Raw genomic sequence first — 20,176 nt, 5'->3', positions numbered from 1 at the left:
TGGTGGTGTCTGTATAGTGTAGTATGGTGGTGTCAGTATAGTGTAGTATGGTGGTGTCAGTATAGTGTATTATGGTGGTGTCAGTATAGTGTAATATGGTGGTGTCAGTATAGTGTAGTATGGTGGTGTCAGTATAGTGTAGTATGGTGGTGTCAGTATAGTGTAATATGGTGGTATCATTATAGTGTTGCTCAAGCAATGAGAAACTGGTGTGAGTGGAATTTAAATAGCAAGGCACATGGGGGGTCTGGACAGGAAGTAGCAGGAAGGAATGATATATTAAGCAACAGGTGAATTAGGTGACACCCATAGCTGAACACAAGCTAGTGTAACAACAGGTGCCAGCCAACCTACAGTAGTAAAGGTAAGACGCAGGTCGGCTTCGCAGCTGATCTGTGACATAGGGGGTAAGGGGGTTTTATACTGTACTAGTCGAAGGGACTCATTGATTGATAAAATCCCAGGCTTTAGGGGCACAAATTACTTGCCTTGCCCCGGGCGCTGACAACCCACGCTACGCTACTGGTGTAGGTGACCTATCCAGAGTACTTTTTGTATCTATCACTATTCATATTACTTACCAATCTTGGTGTCTGTATACCGGTGATTTCTATTGGCTTTACGGCCGGAACCGAAACATCCAACAACGGCTCTGAAACAGCGGCGCACAAATGCCCGGGTTCTCTTCATTTTGATTGGGGTATCTGCAGGCTGGTCACTGATACCTCCTATCATAGTAGCTTTTTTGGGATTCTCTTTGGTGTTTTTCAGAGAAAGAAACTGATTACATTTAAATCGGTTCATTATTAAGAATAAAGAAACACGCTTCAAATGTACAACAGAAATCGCAATGAAATTGAATTGAATTAAATCAAATCCAATAAAATCGCAAAAAAATCTCGAGAGATAAAAAGCACGTCTTCACTGCAGAGCGAACACTGAGCTTCTGACTGTCTGCCTTCAATGCGCCTGCCTATATTGGTTCAGCTGATGACATCATAGGCAGAGTTTTTTTTCATGACTCAGCAAAAAAAATAACTGACGTTTTTTCTTAAAGGAGCCACGTCCTTATTTGTAAACTTTGTGAATTCAGCCTGTAGGATCACTATAGGGATCTAATAGGGATACGGCTCCTGGAAAATCATGTGATTGTGAATGAGATTTAACCCTTTCACTACCAAACTATATTTGTGTATTTATTTCAACCCTTTAACTGCCAAACCAAGTAACCCCCCCCCCCCCCTACACACATAAAATCCCATTAAAATACATTTACGTTTTTTGGTTGTAACATTTGACAAAATGTGGAAAATTTCAAGGGGAATGAATACATTTTCAAGGCACTGCACGTCTGCAGACGATTCCACCATCATTAGAAATAAAAATGATATATCTTGCGCTAAGTGATAGATGAATTAAATGATGTGAAAAATGTTTCAATTAATGACCTGCAGCTAAGCGCTATACAGGGCACAAAAAATTAAAAATGCAAAAAAATAGCGCTGCACTTTATTTTTTTGCATTTGTGATTGTACCATCATTGATTAGAATTGTATCTATTTTTTTTTTTTTTAATTTCCATGCCCGATCGCTCACATTCGACGGCTGCGCGGAAATCTGCCTTTGCTGCATTCGAAGTTACGATTTTCGAAAAAAAAAAATAAAAGGAATTCGGAATTTGACCCATGCTTTTATGTAATCTTCAGACCTAAAATGATTTTTATATCATTTATATATACTATAATTTTATATAATTTATTTATAATTTTTTATAATGTGTGTGGAAAAAAATCCCACCAAAAACGTCTCTGGCAGCGAAAGGGTTAATGAACACTGTGAGGGGGGCAGCCATATCTCTTCTACAACACACAGCCTGCCTGCGCCTTCATTTTTATTAGACTTTAGTTCCATTTTAAATGATATATTTTTATTTTCTAGGTCTCTGTATACATTAGAGCCAAAGCAGAGAGAGAGCTGAGGAGGGAGGAGGGAGGGAAGAGGAGAGTCCCCCCTGCAGATGGTGACAGCTCTTGCTGTGTGCAGTGTGCAGTGTGTGTGGTGAGGACACATGAACGTGCTTTGTGGCTGAGGAATCACCATGACAATGGCAGCCTGTGCAGAGAAGACTCCTCCCCCCACCTCCCACCCCGAGCAGAGGAGGAAGGAGCGGAAGTGACGTAGGATGCACAGGATGAGGCGGGGCTCTACCATCAGCTTTGTGCATCGCTCTGAGATCCAGAGAGCCGTCCGGAGCTCACACTGAGCCGTGTGTGTGATTGACAGCTGAGGGAGTGTGGGGTGAGTACGAGCCTCTGCACCCCCCTCCTCCCACAACCTGCACCCTCCTAAACATGGCACCCCCCCCCCCAACTCCATGCACCCCTCCTCCACTCAGCTCCTCTCCACAACTCATCACCTGCACTAAGGAGGAACTCTGCCCCTCCACTCATCAACTTTTCCTGCCTCACCTCCTCTATTATTCATCATTAGTGGAGGTGTGCTGGGATTGGGGGGGGCTCACCTTCCATAGAGGGGTGGTGATCCGGAGGAGCACCCACAAATCGTGTGAATTCTGCCCCATGTGTGCGACTGCATGAGGGGGGGAGGGGGTGTTTATCTTTCACCAGGCCCATCCGCACCACACTGGATGCATGTACTCATATTCTGCACCACAGAACCGTGCAACGCGCTACACAGCAACCCACCGCAACACACCACAACCCACCGCACCACACTGGATGCATGTACTTATATTCTGCACCACAGAACCGTGCAACGAGCTACACAGCAACCCACCGCAAACCACACTCCACACTGGATGCATGTACTTATATTCTGCACCGCAGGACTGTGCAACGCGCTACACAGCAACACACCACAACCCACCGCACCACACTGGATGCATGTACTTATATTCTGCACCACAGGACCGTGCAATGCGCTACACAGCAACACACCACAACCCACCGCACCACACTGGATGCATGTACTTATATTCTGCACCACAGGACCGTGCAATGCGCTACACAGCAACACACCACAACCCACCGCACCACACTGGATGCATGTACTTATATTCTGCACCGCAGGACCGTGCAATGCGCTACACCGCAACCCACCACGCTGCAGACCATCCGACAGACTTTTTTTTTGGGGGGGGGGGCATTTTAATATATTATGTTATAAATTTATATATATTATAGTATTTTTATTATTATATAATATTATATATGTGTGTGTTTATGTGTATATATATATATATATATATATATATATATATATATATATGTATGTATGTATGTATGTATGTGTATATATATATCTATGTGTATGTGTGTATATATGTGTGTGTATGTATGTATATATATATATATATATATATATATATATATATATATATATATATATATATATATATATATATATATATATATAATTTAGGGCTGCAACTAACAATTTTCATAATCGATTACTTGGCCGATTTTATTAACCTTAAAAAAAGTATGGTGTATAATTTAGTTAATATGTAAAGTTTAAAAAAAAAAAGAAAAAAAAAAAGGGAATTTATTCTTAAATATCCCTATGCAGTGGTAAATATAAATAACAAACTATATGGGCATTATAACTATAAAAGTCAGACATGAAGCTATATGACGGGTGGAAGGGAGATATAGATCTTTTTATATTAACTAATTGACATCTGCGCTATGGCCGAACGACGGCCGCAGCGCGGACCTGAATTCTCGGGAGGCCGTCACATGACGGTCTCCCCCCGTGTGGGGCGCGCTGCGATCACTGAGACTCGGCTGATCACCGATCCGAGTAAGGGGCCAGTCCCGGCCCCTTACCATGTGATCAGCTGTCAGCCAATGACAGCTGATCACATGATGTAAACAAAAGATCGGTAATCGTGTTTTTTTTTTTTTTTTCTACTCACGCTGATAGCGTGAGTAGAAAAAAAAGCCGATCACCGGCTCAGATGTGAGGGACAAAGGTCCCGAAGTGCATCTGCCTCATCTGTGCCACCTAACAGTGCCCACAAGTGCCACCTAACAGTGCCCACAAGTATTGCTGCCTATCAGTGTAACTGATTGCCACCCATCAGTGCCCATCACTGCCGCCTATCAGTGCCCACAAGTAGTGCCAATCAGTGCCGCCTATCAGTGTAACTGATCAGTGCTCATTATTGCCACCCATCAGTGCTCATCAGTGCCGCCTATCAGCATTCACAACCATCAATTAGGTAGAGTGGCACAAGGGGATTGAGGACAGATATAGTTGTGATGATGTATTGTGACCTCCTGAGACGGGAGCCTGAAGTGTATGTCGGGGGGGAGGGAGCTATAAATAGATTAGTGGGGAGGGGCTATGTGCCTTTCCTCCAATCAACTGTCTCGCAGTCTCTGACAGTGTATAGCAAATATCCACACCCGGTGCTGAATGAGGAATTGAAATTTCTAACAGGACTTGCACTTTTCTAAACAGTATATAGAGCTGAAGACAGCAGATATACATGGAAGGTGATTGAGAATGGAGACCAGTCCCCTATTGCTGGTCTCCTATAGATGGGAAATATGGACTATCTCGGTACTGATATAGACAGTGTACACAGATCCATGAGTGTAGGTGACTTATCCAGAGTACTTTTTGTATCTATCACTATCCATATTACTTACAAATCTCGGTGTCTGTATACCGGTGATTTCTATTGACTTTACGGCCGGAACCGAAACATCCAACAACGGCTCTGAAACAGCGGCGCACAAATGCCCGGGTTCTCTTCATTTTGATTGGGGTATCTGCAGGCTGGTCACTGATACCTCCTATCATAGTAGCTTTTTTGGGATTCTCTTTGGTGTTTTTCAGAGAAAGAAACTGATTACATTTAAATCGGTTCATTATTAAGAATAAAGAAACACGCTTCAAATGTACAACAGAAATGGCAATGAAATTGAATTGAATTAAATCAAATCCAATAAAATCGCAAAAAAATCTCGAGAGATAAAAAGCACGTCTTCACTGCAGAGCGAACACTGAGCTTCTGACTGTCTGCCTTCAATGCGCCTGCCTATATGGCTCAGCTGATGACATCACAGGCAGAGGTTTTTTTTTTTTTGAAATTTCATGACTCAGCAAAAAAAATAACTGACGCTTTTTCTTAAAGGAGCCACGTCCTTATTTGTAAACTTTGTGAATTCAGCCTGTAGGATCAGTATAGGGATCTAATAGGGATACGGCTCCTGGAAAATCATGTGATTGTGAATGAGATTTAACCCTTTAAATACCAAACTATATTTGTTTATTTCAACCCTTTAACTGCCAAACCAAGTAAACCCCCCCCTCCCCCTACACACACAAAATCCCATTAAAATACATTTATGTTTTTGGTTGTAACATGACAAAATGTGGAAAATTTCAAGGGGAATAAATACTAATTCAAGGCACAGCACGTCTGCAGAGGATTCCACCATCATTAGAAATAAAAATGATATATCTTGCGCTAAGTGATGAATTAAACGATGTGAAAAATATATCAATTAATGACCTGCAGCTAAGTGCTCTACAGGGCACAAAATAAAAATGCAAAAAAATAGCGCTGCACTTTATTTTTTTGCATTTGTACCATCATTGATTAGAATTTTATCCTTTTTTTTTTTTTTTTAATTTCCATGCCCGATCGCTCGCATTCGACGGCCGCGCGGAAATCTACCTTCCATAGAGGGGTGGTGATCAGGAGGAGCACCCACAAATCGTGGGAATTCTGCCCCATGTGTGCGACTGCATGAGGGGGGAGGGGGTGTTTATCTTCCACCAGGCCCATCCGCACCACACTGGATGCATGTACTCATATTCTGTACCGCAGAACCGTGCAACGCGCTACACCGCAACCCACCGCAACGCACCACGCTGCAGACCATCCGACAGACTTCTTTTGGGGGGGGGGGGGGACATTTTAATATATTATGTTATAAATTTATATATAAAGTTTTTAAAAAAAAAAAAAAGGCAATTTATTCTTAAATATCCCTATGCAGTGGTAAATATAAATAACCAACTATATGGACATTATAACTAAAAGTCAGACATGAAGCTATATGACGGGTGGAAGGGAGATATAGATCTTTTATATATTAACTAATTGACATCTGCGCTATGGCCAAATGACGGCCACAGCGCGGACCTTTATTCCCGGGAGGCCGTCACAAGACGGCCTCCCCCGTGTAGGGCGTGCGCTGAGCGCGCTGCGATCACTGAGTCACTGAGACTCGGCTGATCACCGATCCGAGTAAGGGGCCAGTCCTGGCCCCTTACCATGTGATCAGCTGTCAGCCAATGACAGCTGATCACATGATGTAAACAAAAGATCGGTAATAGTTTTTTTTTTTTTTCTACTCACGCTGATAGCGTGAGCAGAAAAAAAAGCCGGTCACCGGTTCAGATGTGAGGGACAAAGGTCCCGAAGTGCAAAAGGCACATCTGTCTCATCTGTGCCACCTAACGGTGCCACCTAACAGTGCCCACAAGTGCCACCTAACAGTGCCCACAAGTAGTGCCAATCAGTGCTGCCTATCAGTTTAACTGATCAGCGCTCACTATTGCCACCCATCAGTGCCCATCACTGCCGCCTATCAGTGCCCATCAGTGCCGCCTCATCAGCGTACATCAATGAAGGAGAAAAATTACCTGTTTTAAATTTTTTATAACAAAATATAAAAATTTTTTTTTTTTTTTTTAAATTCAGTCATTTTACATTTATTTTTTTAACAAATAATAAAAACCGCAGAGGTGATCAAATACCACCAAAAGAAAGCTCTATTTGTGGGGAAAAAATGATAAAAATGTCATTTGGGTACAGTGTTGTATGACTGTGTAATTGTCGTTCAAAGTGCATCAGCGCTGAAAGCTGAACATTGGTCTGGATAGGAGGGGGGGTTTAAGTGCCCAGTAAGCAAGTGGTTAAAGTAGTACTAAAAGCTGAGACTTTTTCCATCAGCTGTCGGGTGCTACTGCCGCCAATGTGGGTATGGGTAGCCAGCAGTGGAACCCTACTGCGGATGCGCGAGGCCCCGCTCCTCTCTCCTACTGGCCCGGCGACAGGGAGAGGAGGAGGGAGCCCCATGGTGATGTCACAGGCCGCGGCCGGATCTCCCGGAAGTGGGAACAGGATACCTGTCAAAGGTGCCAATTGTGGCACCGGAGTGGGAGAGGAGACAAATGAGCAGAAGACTCTTAAGGAGTTACATTTATACAATCTACAGTTGGCTTTAAAGTGTAACTCCACTTCTGTTGAGATAAAAAAAAAAAGTGTTTCCCTCTGGGTGGTCTGTGTAAGGATTTTAACCACTTGACCTCCGGAAGGTTTTACCCCCTTCATGACCAGGGCAGGTTTTGCTATTCAGCACTGCACTACTTTAACTGGTATTTGCACAGTCATGCAATGCTGAACCCAAATGAATTTTCTTTCACAAACATAAATAAGAATTTTTCATTAGAATTTCGCACCATTAGTGGGGCCACAGCTCGGCCGATTTTATAGGAGTGACAATATAGTTCAGGACGCTAGCTTTTCAAATAGATTTTTCTCATTGGTTTTATAGCTCTTATCTCCTGTCACACTTTTAATAGGTGTTTTGAATAATATGCAAAATATGTATGTCTTGTTATATGGAGCTTTGCTGCAGCTTTTTTGTGTACCGTATATACTCGAGTATAAGTCGAGTTTTTCAGCACATTTTTTTGTGCTAAAGTGCCCCCCTCGACTTATACTCGAGTCAAGCACTTTTCTGCAGCAAAAAATTTCATTTTATGAACCGATTTTGGGGCCCCGTATCTCAGGGCCACTTGGTGCTAGGAACCCCAAATTTGGTGTGCAAACCCAGTGGAACTGGTACCATAACATATCCAAAGCTGGAGTTCCTAGCACTGAGTGGCCCGAGATACGGGGCCCCAAAACCGGTTTGGAAAATGTCATTCTCTGCTGCAGAAAAGTGCTTGACATTTTCTGAACCGATTTTAGGGGCCCCATATCTCGGGGCCACTTGGTGCTAGAAACCCCATCTTTGGATATTTTATGGTGCTAGTTCCACTGGGTTTGCACACCAAATTTGGGGTTCTTAGCACTAAGTGGCCCCGAGATACGCGGCCCCAAATTCGGTCAACTGTGTCCATCTGCAGCAATGTCATTTCGGGACCCTTTTGGGTTCAGAGACCCCAAATATAATATATGTGTGGGTTTCTGTATATTTTCTGTATACTTTTTCTCTGACAACCCTGAGGAAGGGGCAGTCTCACACCCCCCCTCCCTGAAACTCATTGGCTTGACCACCTTTTTGCTACTTTAAATAAGCAGATACAAATTATACCTTTTTTTTGCATTTCATTGGATACAGGGTGCTCCCTCCGCCTCCCTCCTGGCACGATTTACGTGCAGCCATCAAGTTTTTTTTTGGGGAAAGAAAAAAACAATTTCTAATCAATGATGAATATATATATATATATATATATATATATATATATATATATATATATATATATATATATATATATATATATATATTATTTTTTTTTTTTTTTAAAAGAGCTTTCTTTTGGTGGTATTTGATCACCACTGGGTTTTTCTTTGTTTCTCTTATACTTAAAATTTTGAACAAAAAATCACATTTATCTTCGTTTCTGTTATAACATTTTTCAAATAACCTTTATTTCATACACTGAGAGAAAAAAAGTATTTGATCCCCTGCTGATTTTTTACATTTGCCCACTGACAAATAAATGATCAGTCTATAATTTTAATAGTCGGTTTATTATAACAGTAAGAGACAGAATAACAACAAAAATATCCAGTAAAATGCTTTTAAAAAAAAGTTATAAATTGATTTGCATTTTAATGAGTGAAATAAGTGAAATGATCTCCTATCTATCAGCAAGATTTCTGGCTCCCAGGTGTCTTCTATACAGGTAACAAGCTGAGTTTAGGAGCACTCTCTTAAAGGGAGTGCTCTTAATCTCAGCTTTTTACCTGTATAAAAGACACCTGTTCACAGAATCAATCAATCAGAATCCAATCTCTCCACCATGGCCAAGACCAAAGAGCTGTCCAAGGATGTCAGGGACAAGATTGTAGACCTACACAAGGCTGGAATGTGCCTATAAGACCATCGGCCAAGCAGCTTGATGAGAGGGTGACAACAGTTGGTGCGATTATTCGAAAATGGAAGAAACACAAAATAACTGTCAATCTCCCTCGGTCTGGGGCTCCATGTGAGGTCTCACCTTGTGGAGTTTCAATGATCATGAGAACGGTGAGGAATCAACCCAGAACTACACAGGAGAATCTTGTCAATGATCTCCAGGCAGCTGGGACCATAGTCACCAAGAAAACAATTGGTAACACACTACACAGTGAAGGACTGAAATCCTGCAGCGCCCGCAAGGCCCCCCTGCTCAAGAAAGCACATGTACAGGCCCATCTGAAGTTTGCTAATGAACATCTGAATGATTCAGAGGAGAACTGGGTGAAAGTATTTTGGTCAGATGAAACAAAAATCGAGCTCTTTGGCATTAACTCAACTCACCGTGTTTGGAGGAGGAATGTTGCCTATGACCCCAAGAACAGAGTGAGAACCTCCCTCCCTCAGCCAGGGCATTGAAGATGGGTCATGGATGGGTATTCCAGCATGACAATGACCCAAAACACATGGCCAAGGCAACAAAGGAATGGCTCAAGAAGAAGCACATTAAGGTCCTGGAGTGGCCTAGCCCTCCAGACCTTAATCCCATAGAAAATATGTGGAGGGAGCTGAAGGTTTGAGTTACCTTCAGCCTCTAAACCTTAATGACTTGGAGAGGATCTGCAAAGAGGAGTGGGACAAAATCCCTCCTGAGATGTGTGCAAACCTGGGGACCAACTACAAGAAATGTCTGACCTCTGTGATTGCCAACAAGGGTTTCTTGACCAACTAATAAGTCATTAGTAATAAGTTTTGTGAAGGGGTCAAATACTTCTTTCACTCATAAAATGCAAATCAATTTATAACTTTTTTTTTTTTTAATGAAACATTTCCAACCTACCAATAAAATTATAAACTGAGCATTTTTTTTTTGTCAGTGAGAAAACGTACAAAATCAGCAGGGGATCAAATACTTTTTTTCCCTCACTGTAAATTTAGCCCAAAATGTATTCTACTACATTTCTTTGGTGAAAAAAAACGAAAACAGTGTTTATTATTTAGTCTGTAGGAAAGTTATAGAGCCCACAAACTATGGTGTGTATATACGGTATTTATCGGCGTATAACACGCACCCCAAGTTTAGGAGGGAATTATAAGGAAAAAAATGTTTTAAGGAAAAAAACTTACATTTAAATGCCCATCAATGCAGCCTTGCACAGCGTCCATCTGCATGCGTGTCCAGTGTCATTTGCAGCCCTATCAGTGTCCATTTGCAGCCTTGCAGCTTTGTCAGTGCCGATCTGCAGCTTTGTCTGTGTCCATTTGCAGCCTTGGTGTCCATTTGCAGCCTTGGTGTCCATTTGCAGCCTTGGTGTCCATTTGCAGCCTTGGTGTCCATTTGCAGCCTTGGTGTCCATTTGCAGCCTTGGTGTCCATTTGCAGCCTTGGTGTCCATTTGCAGCCTTGGTGTCCATTTGCAGCCTTGGTGTCCATTTGCAGCCTTGGTGTCCATTTGCAGCCTTGGTGTCATTTGCAGGGCACATCTGCAGCTTTGTCTGTGTCCATTTGCAGCCTTGGTGTCATTTGCAGCCTTGGTGTCATTTGCAGGGCACATCTGCAGCTTTGTCTGTGTCCATTTGCAGCCTTGCCCAGGCTGCAGTTAAACTGCAGTGACTTGTCAGTGTCACTGCAGTTTGAAAATGGCGCCGAAATACTCAGAGCCCGCTCTCGGTCATTTTCGCCCACTTTCGGCTCCACTCTTAGTCCCGCCCGGGATGGGTGTGACTGTGAGCGGGGCCGAGCGCCGCCCATATATAGATAGCCGAGTGTACTCGGCTAGATTCGGCTAGCTCCGCTCACAGTCACGCCCAGTCCCTGTGTCCATCATAGGGTGGGACTGGGCGTGACTGTGAGCGGAGCTAGCCGAATCTAGCCGAGTACACTCGGCTATCTTATATGGGCGGCGCTCGAGTGGACCCGAAAGTGGCCGAGAAGAGCCGAGGATCGGCTCTGTGTATTTCGGTGCCGGCGGCGCCGTTTTCAAATCGGCAACCGGCGATTGCTCCGCTCAGTCAGCGGGGGATTGCAGGGGATCGGCGTATAACAAGCACCCGTGATTTTCCCCTGATTTTTAAGGGGGAAAAAAGTGCGTGTTACACGTATGTGTGTATATGTATATGTATATATATGTATATGTATATATATATATATATATATATATATATATATATATATATATATATATATATATATATATATATATATATATATATATATATCTCCAATACTGATGATCTAATTGCTTTAGGCCCAAAAATGCCAGAACAGTACAAATGACCCCTTTTTGGAAAATAGACTGTAAGAGGCATGGCAAGTTTTTTTGAAGTTGTGTTTTTTTTTTTTTTTTTGGAAATTTTAAGAAATTAAAGGATACGTTCACTTTAAAAATAATAAATTCACGTTTTTTTTTTTTTTTTGCAGGTAAAAAAAGTGAATTTTTTTGTTGTTTTTGTTTTGGAGCCTGTAAAGCATTGCAGATCGCTGGTGCCATGCAGGTCTCCTGCAGATCTGTCGGTGTATCTGTGTGCTCATACGTCCTGTACGGACAGGCAGATACCCTGACAGGAACAATCAATGAACACGGTGCTCCATAGCACTTGCAGTTCATTCACATACAGAGCTGTGTGAATGAATGAGGCAGCTGTGTGGGCGGAGCCCTGCATGGCCACGCTGATTTGAAAAAGTGACGGCTAGTACAGAAAACTTCTTCCCTTACTACTGTCATGGGGGGGGGGGGGGGGGGAAATTGGACAGCAGCTGCAGCATTGGGAACATGTTCCACCCTAAAAATGGGTGGAACATGTTCCCAAGGTGAACTTATCCTTTAAATAACATTATGGGGTTGTTTGCACAATGTGTTTTATTTTTGTTTTTGTTTTTTTAATACTGTCATCTTAAAACTGGTGTGGCGGTGATCATTGATAATGCCTGCCTGGTGATGGTATGTAAAAAAAAAAATGTAAATTCAATTTTTTTTTTTTCATATTGTCATCAGAGTAGTTCAGTGTCACCACAGTGACTGTGTGGGTGGGGGAGATGATGAGGATTTTTTTTTTTCTTTTATTGCTTGCATTTTACAGAACATTACAGCGCTGCATATTTATTTAAAAGGCAGGTCACTTTTAATAACCTTTAATTACAATATTACTTTTTTTCACAATTGTATATGTTAAATTCATTTTTTTTACCCATGACAGTGGTGTTACCCTTTAAAAACAAAAACAAAAAAAAACAAAAAAAAAAAAAAACCAATGCAATGTGCTGCTAACATCCTACTGTGAGCCTGTGGCTGATGTTGAGAATGGGCTGTTACACTCGCTTCATAACTTGGGTTATCCGCAGAAATGTGGGGGAAAAGGTCCATGATTTTTTATTTTATTTTTCAAATCGCACCGCACCATGCAATTTGGCATGTGCAAGAATGTATTCCGTTTTCTAATGACTAGGGATGCCATAAGGAATTAATGGCACCTCTTTTATACTGGTTAAAAGACTTTTTTTTTTTTTGCCTGACGGTTTGGAACATGTACTATTATATGCATGTTGCCGACCTCCACATATGTGACTTATTAAATAAATATCACAATGTGCAAAGATGTGATGACACTTTAGGGCTCATCGCCCCCAACCTCTCCCCCTATAGGGTCCTTTCAAACGGGACGGATCCAAGATGATCCGCCCCATGAACATCCGTGGATCCCCGCTGAGCAGGCAGATGACCGGTCCTGTCAGAGCGCCGCTCTCCCCTATGGGGGGATCGGATGATGACGGACTGTAGAGTCCGTCGTCACCCGATCCGATCCGAAAACAGATGGAAAAGTAGGTTTTTCCTCCGTTACACTTTTTCGGATCGGAGCGGGTCGGATGTCACCACTTACATCCGACGCTCCATAGAGGTCTATGGAGGGTCCGTTCAGGTCCGCCTAAAAAACTGACAGGCGGACCTGAACGGATCGTTCGTGTGAAAGAGGCCTTAGTTACAGAAGGGTGCACACATGCCGTGATAGCAAATGTACCCCCTGTCACTTTTGGTGGGAGTAGCACCTGGCAAGGAAGGCCCATTTTAAGCATGCTAGCAGGGTGGATTTGATTTAAATCAAGTCTATTTAGATTCACAATTTAAATCCTGATTTAAGTCACTAGTAAAAAGGCTTTATTTAAATCAACTCGATTTTTAAATCATCATTTTTAAAAAGCAACTGTCATCTCTGTCCTGCAGAGGCTCCTCCTCTGACCCGCTATTGACTCCCCGACAGTCTCATTCACTTTAATGGGAAGACTGGTGATGTGGCAGTGACACAACAAGGTGAGGGACGTGGCGGCAGCAGGCAAAAGTGGATGCCGCTAGGGCTGCAACTAACGATTATTGTCATAATCGATTAGTTGGCCGATTATTGTTTTGATTAATCGATTAATCGGTTAATAACCTTAAAAAAAAGTGTGGTGCATAATTTAGTTAATATGTAAAGTTTTAAAAAAAGGCAATTTATTCTTAAATATCTCTATGCAGTGGTGAATATAAGTAACCAACTATATGGTTAGGGAGCAAAATATCTAATCCACTCTGAGAATAACAGACAGAAGAGATATTCTGTATATACTATTAGAGGAGATATACTGTATATACTATTAGAGGAGAGATATACTGTATATACTATTAGAGGGGAGATATACTGTATATACTATTAGAGGGGAGATATACTGTATATACTATTAGAGGGGAGATATACTGTATATACTATTAGAGGAGAGATATATACTGTATATACTATTAAAGGGTGAATCTGGTAAATATCATCAGACTCAGAGATCTATTTTTTATTTAAAAAAACAAACAATGTCTTCCCCGACAAATGACAAAAAATGTCATTTTAAGAACGTTCGATCGATTTTCTAATTGTTAGTAGGGTCAAAATCGAATTGTCAAAGGATCTGCGGGAAAAGGTAGTTGAACTGTAAAAAAAAACAGGAAAGGGATATAAAAAGATATCCAAGGAATTGAGAATGCCAATCAGCAGTGTTCAAACTCTAATCAAGAAGTGGAAAATGAGGGGTTCTGTTGAAACCAAACCACGGTCAGGTAGACCAACTAAATGTATTTATTTATTTAATTTATTTACAGTAGAGATTATTTGCTCTATTTGTACTATAAAGAGCTCATTTTAGTTCTTTTTTTAACCCTATTATGTTACTGGCCGATTAATCGATTATGAAAATAGTAATCGATTAATTTCATAATCGATTAGTTGTCGATTAATCGATTAGTTGTTTCAGCCCTAGATGCCGCTAACAGGCGCTGCCATGATGGATCTGGAATGACAGGTGCTCTTTAAATATAAGGACTTATTCTTGCTCGTAGTTCGAATCTTTAATATTTGCAAACCAAATGAAAGGTTTCCTATTTAGAATAATAAGCTGTCAGGTTAGTAAAACGGCGATATCAGAACCAATCAATCGTACAGTTTGTAGTGTACATAGATTTGCAAAACAATGGTATAAAGGAATATTCCTGAACTTTTGTTTTATGACATGGTTACTGTGAAATTGTGTGAATGCATCAATGCAGTGCATGTTATCTCAGCTTTCAGAGCTTGGATTCATTCAATGATTTTACAAAATTTGTAAATATTGCAGAATATACAGCCTCATGATGCATAACTAAGATCCACTTCATGCTGAATAAACTATTATTGTATCCTCAATAGAAAAACAATCTTTAGATAGATTTTTACTCCAAAAGCATTTTATTAAAATTGGATAAAGATCAAAATAATCCGAATTAAAAATAAATAAAATCTGATTATTTTTTTTTTATTTATCATTGATTTTTATCCACCCTGGTTTACATTGTATGGGAAATTGTGCCCCTTGTGCATGAACCATTAAGGTGACACTAAACTAAACTTTAAAAAATATACTCCATTCAAGGTCTGAAGTCCGCTCTCTGCTGACGTCACACAGATCAGTCCAGGCACCGCGTCATTCCGTCTCTGGGAGTCGGGATCCTCCAGGTACCTGGACTGATAGGCGTCTCAGCGAGCCGCTCCGCCCCATCCCCCCCCCCACAGCTCATCGCTCCAGTGAGCGAGGAGGAGCATAGCAGGAGAGCTGCTGATTGACAGGCAGCAGCTCTCTACTCGGGGAGCTGTGAGAACCGAGCCATCAGCGGTTTTCGATCGCTCAGTTTTCAGTGCAGAGACGCCGGGGGACAGATGCAGCATCGGTCCGAATAACCCCCAAACCCATACTTCTCTTTTAAATCTTCAATCACCTATGTATTACAAGGACCTGTATGATTGGGTACACATTGAATGGATTGTTTCGGTTTCTCCTCCTATTACATAGTTTGGTAAATCTGCAGTAGGTTGTATGATTAGATTGTATAGTGTAGAGAAGTTCTGGAGATATGAACTTCATGTTGCGGGTTGTCATGAGAGAGGATGAAGACCGCGGCTTCCATTTTCACTGGTGCATTGCATTAACACATATACTTGGATGTGGGTTATCATGCATTTTACGTTCGTTGTGTCAAGCCCATTATTTTTGAATGGCCTGTACCACACCATAGATGGCGCATTCCAAACTTTTTAAAGTGTTTGTAAAGGATTTTTTTTTTTTTTTAACAAACATGTCTATACTTACCTGCTCTGTGTAATGGAATCGCACAGAGCGGCTCTGAACTTCCTCTTCTCGGGTCCCCCACTGGCGCTCCTGGCTCCTCCTCTCTGTCCAGTGCTCCCACGGGAAGCTGCTTCTCATAAGGGCCCTCCTATGTGCTCGCTCCCGAGCCCTGCTGCTGCGTCCATTGACACAGATAGCGGGACTCGGCTCCGCCCCCTCGTCAGTGGCTTTGATTGACAGCAGTGGAAGACGATGGCTCCCTGTGCCCCAGCAAGGAAAGTGAGACCTGGAAGTGAGGGGGGAGAAGAGCTGCAGATGTGCACAGCGCTGGAATGAATGAAGGTTCAGGTACGTATGAGGGGGAGGGGCCAAAATGTATGGCGAAACATTTTTTACCCTAATGCAAGGTAAAAAAAATGTTAAGGCTATAAGAACCACTTTAATGCAATGTAGAGATTGTTCACATCTGTGCGCTGTGGTACAGTGGGGGAAATAATTATTTGATCCCCTGCAGATTTTGGAAGTTTGCCCACTTACAAAGAAATGAAGGGTCTATCATTTTTATCATAGGTGTATTTTAAATGATAGAGACAGAATATCAACCAAAAATCCAGAAAAAAAGCACATGATACAAATGTTATAAATTGAGTTTCAGTTCAAAGAGTAAAATAAGTATTTGATCCCCAAGCCAAACACGAATTAGTACTTTGGAGAAACCCTTGTTGACAAGCACAGAGGTAAGACGATTCTTGTAGTTGGTGACCAGGTTTGCACACATCTCAGGAGGGATTTTGGTCCACTCTTCTTTACAGATCTTCTCTAAATCCTTAAGGTTTCTTGGCTGCCTCTTGGCAACTCAAAGTTTCAGCTTCTCCATAAATGTTCTATAGGATTAAGGTCTGGAGACTGGCTAGGCCACCACTCCATGACCTAACTCTGCTTCTTCTTGACCCACTCCTTTGTTGCCTTGGCGGTATGTTTTGGGTCATTGTCATGCTGGAAGACCCATCTATGACCCATCTTCAGTGTTCCCTCACTTTTCTCATGATCATCCTCACCCCATGAGGTGAGATCTTCCACTTAGCTCCCGACTGAGGGAGATTGAGTTATTTTATGTTTCTTCCATTTGCGAATAATCGCTCCAACTGTTGTCTCCTTCTTACCAAGCTGCTTGCCGATGGTCTTGTAGCCCATTCCAGCCTTGTGTAGGTCTACAATCTTGTCCCTGACATCCTTGGACAGCTCTTTGGTCTTGGCCATGATGGTGAAGTTTGAATGGAAGAAAGAGATTCTGTGGAGAGCTGTTGGGTTTTTTTTTTTTTTTTTTTTTTTTTTTTTTTTTTTTTTATACACGTAATGAGTTGTCATTAGGAGCGCCTTCTTAAAATGACAGGACTAATCTGTGTACCACATGAGCACATACCCTAGCCAGTCTGTAGGAGCCAGAATTATTGTTGGTTGGTAGGGGATCAAATACTTATTTTACTCACTGAACTGAACCTCAATTTATAACATTTGTATCGTGTTTTTTTCCGAATTTTTGGTTGATATTCTGTCTCTATCATTTTAAATATACCTATGATAAAAAATTATAGACCCTTCATTTCTTTGTAAGTGGCCAAACTTGCAAAATCTGCAGGGGGTCAAATAATTGTTTTCCCCACTGTACGTTACAATGAACATACGATGGAGTTCTTTGTGTGTTGGGATGCTTTGGGATTTATAATGAATTGCACTGCAGTACGTCCATGCTGGGCATTTGCAGTAATGTGCAGTGTTTAATGTAACATACCAGTGTGAGTGGACCCCTAGGGTGCATTCGCACTTTTGCTTTGGATATGTGCATTTGTAATGCATGTTTAAATGCATACTTTACATGTGATATTGCAAGCAGTGTAACTACCTAAATGTGACTTGGCATCAGCCTCTTACTATTCACTGTACAGCAGAGCTCAGAGTGGGAAAGGAGGAAGCAGCACCAGGGGTTAGGCTCAGGTGTGTTGCAGTGCTCAGGTGCTAACAAGCAACATGCTGAGAAGAGAAAAGAGCAGAGTGACTGAGCGATCAGCTCATTAGTCTGCTGCTTCTCCTTTCACTGTCCCATCACAGGCTAGACAAGGGGCAAGACCTGTAAGAGCTGCTAAACGGCAGTAGAGAAAATGTAGGTTTCCTGTCCTTCTGGAAGGGGTATAGTAGAATGGGCAGATCTGGACAGCCGCACACCGGGATAAGCAGGTTAAATTGTTATTTATTAATGGAATAAGATCATAAAGTACATGAGACACCACTGGAGTAATACAGCTTACCAGCTGTCGCGTTTCGCACTTATACAAAATGCTCACTCGTAGCTGAAAAACATGAAAATCCCTTTCTTTTTCTTGGAGAATGAGGAATTCCAGCTTGGTCTGTCCGGAGCGGTGGTAACTATTTCTGTTTCATTCAATATATCTAAACCTTCTGGAAGGGGCTTTGCTCTGTGACAGAGCTGTGTAAATCTCAGAACTGGTTAGACACTCTCAGTTCGGCTCGGGAGCGATCCCACACGAGTGCCCCCATAGCAAATGGCTTGCTACGTGGGGCACTCGGAGAACAGCCTAAAATGCCAGCAGGGGTCATCAGAAGACCAAAAAAGGGGTCCGGCACCATTTTGGTACGAATGCGATACGATGCGATTTCAGCCATGCAGCTTGTATGTTTGCAGTTGGCATCGCACAGACATTGCATGTGATCTGCCCAGCAATGCGGTGCGAATCACATGCGATGTCTGACATCGCACTAGTGTGAACTTTTACAAAATTTTATCTGAAACAACGAAAACCTATGATTTTTTTTTTTTCCCCCCAAATTTCTGGTCTTCTTTTATTTGTTTAGCAAAAAAATAGCCCCCCCGTGGTGATTAAATACCACCGAAAGAAAACTATATTTGTGTGAACAAAATTATAAAATTTCCTATGGGTACAGTATTGCATGACTGCACAATTGTCATTCAAAGTGTTACAGCGCTGGAAGCTGAAAATTGGCCTGGGTAGAAGGTGCCCTGTATAGAAAAAGAAAGTATCTTTACAATCACTTTAGGCAGAACCCTGGAACTCTTCTGGGTCAGGGATGTAAAGCACTGAAGCACGGCAGACCGGCGTCTGGTATTTTTTATGGAGCTCAGCAATGCAACTTCCCTCCTGTAATTCCAGTTGTGGTGCAGTACTTGTTGGTGCTGTGGGTAGTGATGTTGAGCATGAACAGTGGACGGGATTTATACTGGGGGGCAGGAGAGATATAGTGTGGATAGATGTTGCCATCATTCTCTGCTCACATCTCTTGTCTCTCTGCAGGTAAATATGAGTACGGGCAGGTCGGATACAAGCTCCAAGCGGAAGAGGTCGACGCCACAAAAGTTCAAAAGCAGAAAACTATTTGCTTCTTCGAGACATGACATCTTAGAGGTAATCCCAGACCCGATCCTCACCGTTTTTGAACATGTATGTCTTTGATGAATATTCCTTTTGCCTCAGTGCTGGGTGTCATAAACGTCTCCCAACTTCCACCAATGTGGGTGGCAAGGACAGCAGGCAGATAATCAGTCTAGAGGAAGCACGTCTTAGGCTTTCATCATAGATTTAATCACTTTGCCACTAATGTGGCCGCTACCATTTGTCACCTGTTGAAGTAAACTTGGTGTTATTTGTTGCTTTTATTTTACTCCTAATGTTATGGTGCTACTGGCAGGATGTGGGCTCACCCGAGGTGCAGAATGACAGTTGGTCTTCACCAGAGCTCCTAATAGTAGAGATGGGCTAGAATGCCTAGTGATCCCGGGTTTCTTTGCTGCAAGCTGTCACCGGGTTGCAGCTCTCAGTATTAGCCCACCAAGGAGGTGGCTCTAGAATTTTACAAAGCCCTGCAGAAGGAGCCCAATAAGTTTGAAGTGCTCAACACCAGTTAAAATGTATGACTAAATGTACCTTAATATATGGTGGACCTGAAGGTCGTGAAGGCAGGAGAAATGTAAAGAGCGTTGTGATGAATACAAAGTGTAATAGTAACCTCATACTATTGCATTGCTTGTACATTGGAAATTTTCTAAACTTGTTCAATAAACAACTTTTTGATTTAAAAAAAAAAAAACACCAAGGAGGTGGCTGGAACAGAAGAGGGTAATCAGGTCCAGGCAGAGGTTGTGGGCAGGGGACAGGTGGCAGCCAAGAGAGTAAGCGGGTACAGTCAGAGGTAGTAGGCAGGCAGTATGCAAGAAAGTAGTTGGGTCCATGGAGAAGTAGTGTGTAGGCAAGAGAGTAGTTGAGTCCAGGCAGAGATAACGGGCAGGCAGC

The 20,176-nt window shown here is 42.1% G+C and overlaps 1 protein-coding gene across 3 annotated transcripts in view; it reads left to right on the top strand.

Annotated features, from left to right (window-relative positions):
* The first annotated feature begins 2,143 nt into the window (after positions 1–2,143).
* Positions 2,144–20,176, top strand: part of LOC141107473 (uncharacterized) — a 68,067-nt gene continuing 50,034 nt past the window's right edge. For all 3 annotated transcript variants that reach the window (XM_073598228.1, XM_073598229.1, XM_073598227.1), the window contains exons 1-2: positions 2,144–2,298; positions 19,181–19,291. In XM_073598228.1, coding sequence (XP_073454329.1) covers positions 19,187–19,291 — 105 coding nt within the window. In that variant the 5' untranslated portion in view covers positions 2,144–2,298; positions 19,181–19,186. The remainder of the gene's footprint in view (positions 2,299–19,180; positions 19,292–20,176) is intronic.

The sequence above is a fragment of the Aquarana catesbeiana genome, linkage group LG09 (genome assembly GCF_042186555.1).
Source record: "Aquarana catesbeiana isolate 2022-GZ linkage group LG09, ASM4218655v1, whole genome shotgun sequence".
Classification (NCBI taxonomy): domain Eukaryota; kingdom Metazoa; phylum Chordata; class Amphibia; order Anura; family Ranidae; genus Aquarana; species Aquarana catesbeiana.
Note: the sequence above shows the minus strand (reverse complement) of the source record. Positions and strands in the feature narration are given on the sequence as shown.